The sequence below is a fragment of the Monodon monoceros genome, unplaced genomic scaffold, assembly GCF_005190385.1.
Source record: "Monodon monoceros isolate NGI ecotype Baffin Bay Population unplaced genomic scaffold, NGI_Narwhal_1 Super_Scaffold_8, whole genome shotgun sequence".
Lineage (NCBI taxonomy): Eukaryota > Metazoa > Chordata > Mammalia > Artiodactyla > Monodontidae > Monodon > Monodon monoceros.
This window is the reverse complement of record NW_021703785.1, coordinates 70,136,800-70,143,575: the sequence shown is the minus strand read 5'-3', so window position 1 is coordinate 70,143,575 and position 6,776 is coordinate 70,136,800. Positions and strand designations below refer to the sequence as shown.

The following is a 6,776-nucleotide window of genomic DNA, read 5'->3' as shown; positions in this document are numbered from 1 at the left end:
TGTGCAGTTTTTGCTGCAAATATATTAAAGCTGCATTTCCAGGAGAAACATGGTGTGTTCTCCATACCAACAGGAAAGGAGGTAGGCTGAAAGAAGAAAAGACCGGGACAACAGAAAGTTATTCCATGTTGAACTGTCCCTGATGGACACTTGAAAACCAGCTCGGGGGCAGAGCAGGGCCCACCAGGCCGAGGGGCTCCCCCGGGCGCCTGTCCCGGGCGGACAGGCTAATCCCGCCGCCTCCCTCCCAGCCCTGCACCGCCCTGGGGGCGTTTGCTCGTGCGAGGAAAGTTCTAACCCCGCAGAAGCCAGCCCCGGGAGGCTCCGCGAACTGGAAAGCCGCGCGGCCACCCGCGTGCACCCGGGGAGCGGGGGACCCCCGACTCCCAGCCCGGCTCCGAGGGCAGCGGCCAGAAGCCAGGCGGTAGCAGAGGCCTCGGGGCCGAAGGGCGCTGGGCACCCTCTCCGGGCCGCACCCAGCCCCTCGGTTCCTGCCCGGCCCGCAGAGCTGGCCTTCTGGGGGGGGGGGGCGCAGAACTTTTTTCCTGAAATTATCCAACTCCGGGGGTGCAGCCGGCGGCCCAGGACCGCCGAGCAGGGAGCCCCCTTTCCGGCCACAAGCCGCCCGACTTAGAGCTTGAGGATGACGTGTGCGCTCTTTCCAGCTTCCCCAAAACCCCCTCAGGGATGCCGCTTTGCTTGGGCCCGGGTCTCTCCCGCGCCGAGTTGCACACAAACCGTTTAAACATTTCAGCACAAAACCCAATCCATTGTGGGCCGCACATTAAAAAGTGTTATTCGCTTTGAAGTTTTTGTCTAATGGCTCTAAACTGAAAGAAAATGTTTTCCTATTACTTAATTCAATCATAGCGAAGAGACTTGGTAAAAAGCCCACGGATTTTGCCCCAAAGTGTGACAGAGTTCTCTTTGTGTTTGCTTATCCTCTGCTGTCACACACTTTAATTCGCCTCTCTTTATCTGGCATTCAAAACTTTCTTCAATGACATTCAATAAGGTCCAGAGGCTGGAGGGAAAAAAAAAAACTGGTTATTCCCCCCCCCCCCCAGATATTCTTTCCCAGTAGCTTTGGCCTTGCTCGAATTCAGGGGCTCTTAACCCCTTCTTCCCCAGCTGCGGGCTTCGGCTCCCTGGAGAGCTTTGCACTGACCCTTTGCGGCCGCCTCTGTCACCCTGCGGGTGCTGCCTGCACCCTGCGCCTCTCCCACCTGCCTCTGCCCAACAGGGAGCCCCTCTCCCGGCCTTGGTCCCGCTCTGGGCCCAGTCTCCGGGGTCCAGGCCAGCCCACCTTTCCCAGAGAGCAATCAGAACCGCCATTAGGCTACACTGATACACCCTGGCTTGTTTGCAAACACCCACTTAGAACGGGGAGCCTTGGGGAGGAGACCTTGGCATTGAGGGCAGCAGTGGACCCCACCAGCCCCCCCAGGGCAAAACAATCAAGGAAGCATTGATCTCTTACTCTTCCTGCTAGATGACAGGCCCTCCATCCAGGTTATTCTCCCCATTGGCCCTCTCTCTTTTATGGAATCCGTTATTTTCTCTCACATAAATTCTCTTTGCTTTTTAATCAGCTATAATTTGTTGCTGTTGTTATTGCAGAGATGTCATCAATGATGAAAAGCCGTGCAAATGCTTCGATCTGGGGCCATCTTATTCCTGCGCACTGATTCCCCCGGCTGGAAAGCTTCCCCCTCCATCACTCACGATTCCTTTCAGGGCTCAGAGCAGGTGACTGCAGTGACTTGGTTCCAATCAAATCGAAAGTAAACGTCTTCCTTGGAAAGTCTCAGGCTGTACATTCAAAATGTTTATGCTAATTTCCCACTGTATGGAAAAAGCGCCTGCAGGAAGCAGCTCTGAGCCCAGAGGACGATTTTAAAAGCTGAAGCTGTGTACACGAGGCCAGGCGTTTGAAGTTGTTTAACCATTGTGTGACCAGAAAGAAGAGAGTGACACGACAGGAGCAGGTCTTGGGGAGAGGGGAGCTCTGCCCGGGTGGGCGAAGGCAGCAGAAGCTGGGAATACAACTGCCCCTCGCACCGCTCCTCCAGGGTGAACTTCGGGAAGGCAGTGATAACCGAGCGCACCCGCGGGTCTGTTGGGGTGTGCGCCGGCGGGGAGAGCGCCCACACTCTCCACGTCTGGTGGGGTGTGAGTGAGATCTACATCTTCGCTGGCCAGTCTTCCCTCCCATTCCCTGCCTCTCTGTCCGCGATTCTCAGCGGGTGACTTCCTTTTTACATCCACGGCCACATCGTTGACTAGCATCTCCCGAACAAAGACTGGGCGTTATAGGCAGCATCAAAGTTAAGACTATTTGAGAAACTCACAGAAAACAGGGACACCGATGGGGCTAGTGCTGGATAAGAAATACCGAGCCCTTCTCCTCTCTGCCCAGCGGTGCCACTCCTGCAGGGGCCCTGGTCCTTCTGCTTCCGACACAGGAAGATGAGAGCGATTCCACAGGTGGAAATCGGAGGCCGGCTGTGGGGACGCTCGCGGGGTGCACAACGCCGAGCTGAGGAGACTAAGTGGAGGCAGCCTGATCTTGGGGGGCGAGGGAGAAATGAGAGAAGGAGGGGGACGGCGACCGAGCGCGCAGAGAAGATGGGGGTGTGCGCCCATGGGGATCTGTGGAAGCGAGGCATTGGGGGTGCAAAATCAGTAAGATAAACGGGCCGATCGCCAACGCAAAGCCAAAGGGGAGTAAGGAATAAAGAGAAAGAAAAGAATATTAAATCGCAGGAGAATGAGAAAATAAACCCGCAAAGGGGAGAGGAGGGGGCGAGGGCGCCTGTTACGGCTTGGGTGGGGTTGACAAGAATGGAGTACATTATGCAGTTCATTTAGTTAACAAGTGAAATAATGAGGAAGCGTGCAGAGTGAATGCCAAGAGAAAAGGCACAAAAACCCTATTGAGAGGCCCCGGCCGCTCCTGGCGTAGCCCATCACATGGCAATAGTCCTATTTAAGCGGCGCCGCCGGCGCCTTTCAGCACCACTAGTGCTGGCCAGCACCCCGCGCTCTCTGGGCGGCGCCCGCGGCAGCGACGGAGGCGCCTCCAGCCCCGGCTTCAGCGGCGCCTCCGGCCTCCCCGGAAGAGGCAGCTGAGCGCGGCCGCGGCCCGGGGAAGTGCGTGGTGAGCCCCGAGGTCCGCGGGGCGCCGGGAGCGGGCTGGCGGCGGGGCGACCGCGCACGGGGGCCATGCCGCGCTCCTTCCTCGTGGACTCGCTGGTGCTGCGCGAGGCCGGCGAGAAGAAGGCGCCGGAAGGCAGCCCGCCGCCGCTCTTTCCCTACGCGGTGCCGCCGCCGCACGCCCTGCACGGCCTCTCGCCCGGCGCCTGCCACGCGCGCAAGGCCGGGCTGCTGTGCGTGTGCCCGCTCTGCGTCACCGCCTCGCAGCTGCACGGGCCCCCCGGGCCGCCCGCGCTGCCTCTGCTCAAGGCGTCCTTCCCCTCCTTCGGCTCGCAATACTGCCACGCGCCCCTGGGCCGCCAGCACTCGGCCGTGTCGCCCGGGGTCGCTCACGGCCCCGCGGCCGCCGCGGCCGCCGCCGCGCTGTACCAGACCTCCTATCCGCTGCCCGACCCCAGGCAGTTCCACTGCATCTCCTTGGGTAAGGCGGGGAGTGGGGAGGTGGGGCGGGGAGGGACGGGACCGGGCAGACGAAAGCTGACTAGGCGGGCATGGGGGATGAGGACCCTGGGCGTTCTGCGGGCGATGAGGGCCATTTCGGGCCCCTGAGTGGACACTCTGGGTGGCGTGCGGCTGGAGGGACGGGACAGGACACGGGGAGGGAGGGTGAGGCAGAAGGTCCAGGCCCTGGCGGGGGCTCCCAGGACGAAACGAGGGCTGGGGCTCAGGGCGCTCCAGAAGGGAGCACGGGGGCCGCGTGACTCCGGGAGTACCAGGGTCCCGAGGCTTGGCGAGGAGGCACCCGCGGTTACGCCGCTGTGCATTGTGTTCAGGGCAAAGAGGTGGGTGAGAGACCAAAGACCCGGGATTCTGACGGCCGCCTACCGGAGGATCGGGCCCACAGCGAAGGGTCTGATCGCTTCCGTGTCTGCACCCCTACCCACTCCAGACAACAGCTCGAACCAGCTGCCCAGCAGCAAGAGGATGCGCACGGCGTTCACCAGCGCACAGCTGCTAGAGCTGGAACGCGAGTTCGCCTCAAACATGTACCTGTCCCGCCTGCGCCGCATCGAGATCGCGACCTACCTGAATCTGTCCGAGAAGCAGGTGAAGATCTGGTTCCAGAACCGCCGGGTGAAGCACAAGAAGGAAGGCAAAGGCAGCAACCACCGCGGCGGCGGCGGGAATGCGGGTGCCGGCGGGGGCGCACCGCAAGGCTGCAAGTGCGCGTCGCTCTCCTCAGCCAAGTGTTCCGAGGATGACGACGAATTGCCCATGTCTCCATCCTCATCGGGGAAGGACGACCGGGATCTCACGGTCACTCCCTAGGAGCACGCCTCCCCGGGTCGCCCATCCCAGACACTCCCCGCGGCTCAAAGACTGGTCCTGGGACGCAGCACCGTTTCCCAGGCACCCACTGCCAAATGGCGGCCACGCACGGATTTGGCACGGCTTTGCGGAGGTCCCCGGCCCTGGGAAGCGCCGAGAGCTTGGCACACCTGACCTTGCTATCCCTACCCCAGGGCCCGCGGCCGTCCAAAGCGGACTCCGAGCTGTGCACACACTGCACGCGCGCGAGTCCTTCTCAGTCACGCAGCACAGCGGCCCGGCCCAGCGCCCTGCTGGCCGCCGGCGCCTCCCCGCCCGCCCTCTCTGGACTGGCTCAGGCTTCCTCGCTTCCTCCCCTTTCTCCACCCTGGGTCAAGCTCGGCCTTTGACGCCTCGGGTGCCCATTCGCTCCCCCCCCCCCCCCTTTACGTCTTTCCCTCCCCCCCCCTTTCCTGCGGTGATTTATCCACGCTCCCCCCCCCCCCAGACACATTTATGAACGTCTGGGTTTTGTTTTTCTTTTCCTTTCTCTTCCGCTCCTCGAAGTTCAGTCGTCCCTCCATCAGACCTTGCTGTGCCCATGGCTCCTCTCCCACGAGCGAAATTGCCTCCCGTGGTATTCGTGTTGGGGAAACCGATTCACTTTGTTTCGGCGACGCTCTGCATTCCCCCAGAGGCCGGCTCTCTGCCTCTGACGACCCCTCTTCTCCCAGACCCCGGCCCCGCCCCAGCCTAGCTTGTAACTGTAAGGTCTCTGTAATACCAGAAGATATTTATTTATTTATTTATGTACAAAAGTTTAAATAAACTTTTTTTTTTTCTTAGAAATCCACGTGGCTCGGGATCCCCAGCCAGGTTGGGGCTTCCTGCTGGGGCCGGGCGGGGCTGGGTGGCGAAGTCCAGCTCCGCTCCTCTCCTCGCAGCTCGTCAAGCCCTCTCTGCACCCTCAGCCCCCGAGACTCCGCCTTCGGCGCCCACCGACCGGGTGCGCTCCCCGGTCTCCTGTCCGACTCGGGCAAGGTGCACCCCTGCAGGAGAGAGCAGAGCCCTGTCCGATGGGAAGGACGGGCGCTCCCCGTGCTGTGCCTGTAGTCCTGACCCCTGCAGCGCCCCCGTCCCACCTGGGATCCGGCCCCACCTCCAGCCCCCTTGGTTTGGCTGTCCTGACCGCCATCTCCAAGGTCAGCGACCACTTCCGCGCGAGCCGCTGAACTCAGTCCTTTGCTGAGCTCGGATGGATAACTTGTTATTGTTATCAATCTATTTATTTTAATCTATCGTATTTGTTAGGGACAAATTCCCAGCGAAATGGCGCAGCCTCCTCTTGGAAAGACCGGCTCGCTTTGCTTTAAGGCAAATTCCATTAGCGGGGTCCCTACTCCCAGACCGCTGGCCGCGATTTCGGGGACCCAGAAAGATTCGGCGCCGGGGTTCCCGCGAGGGGCCCTCCGTAGCCGGAGCTGGTGGCTCCGAGACGTTGCGTTCTCACGGATTCTTGTTACAATCCCACAGCCCCCTACGATTTATAATGCACCCCCCAGCCCTCCTCTGGAGATACGCTGGGGGTTTTACTCGTACGTGGAGGAAGAGACGCAGGAGGTGCGCGGGTTCCGCGGAGGCGGAGGGCGCACGGCCACCGGAGTGGGTGTTTCTGCTGCTCAGGAAATCGGATACATGAAACACTGGATCCGGATTCCCACGACCTCCCCAAGCCCCCCATTCCACGTCCTAGGGGCCTGGGTCACTTCTTTTCCTGCCAGAAATCTCTCCGACACACACACACACACTCCACGCACACCCTGGGGAGCGCCGGACTCCTGGTATTTAGGCAGAGCAAACACACGTGTCCTTTCGGCGAGAAAGGCGCTCCAGTTGGGGTTGCTCAACAGATGCGGGGTCATTTGAGTGCGGGGTTGTCTCTCCAGTTCCGCTAGAATAAAGGTGGGCGCGTTCTGGCTCCCCACGGAGAGGCCACTCCTGGTTCCCCCTGGAGCAGACGCATGGGTTGTGCCCCAAGCAGATGAAAGCCTGTCACGCGCGCCCTTGGCACCCTCCCTCTGACCCCCATCCCCCTCAGTCTGAACCCCAGTCTCACGGGAGACCAGTTCTCCGCCCTCCCAGGAGGGGCCATTGTGCCAATACAAGACGAAGCCGAAGCCGGGGTGCTTTAAGGCACACCCTGAATAGAATACCAACGAATGTGTTATTATCAGTGATTCTGACGCTTTCCGAGTTTGGGGCAGCTAACCCGCTGCTCTAAGAGCCCTTCGGCAGTGAACTTTCGCATCCTT

General features: G+C 60.7%; 1 protein-coding gene across 1 annotated transcript; it reads left to right on the top strand.

The window, feature by feature from the left end:
• Positions 1-3,185: 3,185 nt before the first annotated feature.
• GSX1 (GS homeobox 1) lies at positions 3,186-4,489 on the top strand. The gene is made up of 2 exons (XM_029209733.1): positions 3,186-3,637; positions 4,106-4,489. The coding sequence occupies exons 1-2, from the start codon at positions 3,226-3,228 to the stop codon at positions 4,483-4,485; spliced, it is 792 nt and encodes a 263-aa protein (XP_029065566.1). The 5' UTR covers positions 3,186-3,225; the 3' UTR covers positions 4,486-4,489.
• The last annotated feature ends 2,287 nt before the right edge of the window (positions 4,490-6,776 follow it).

Coding starts and splice junctions, on each gene's coding strand:
- GSX1 (XM_029209733.1), top strand. CDS start 3,226: ATGCCGCGCTCCTTCCTCGTGGACTCGCTGGTGCTGCGCGAGGCCGGC. Junction 3,638..4,105: donor GTTCCACTGCATCTCCTTGG/GTAAGGCGGGGA, acceptor TACCCACTCCAG/ACAACAGCTCGAACCAGCTG.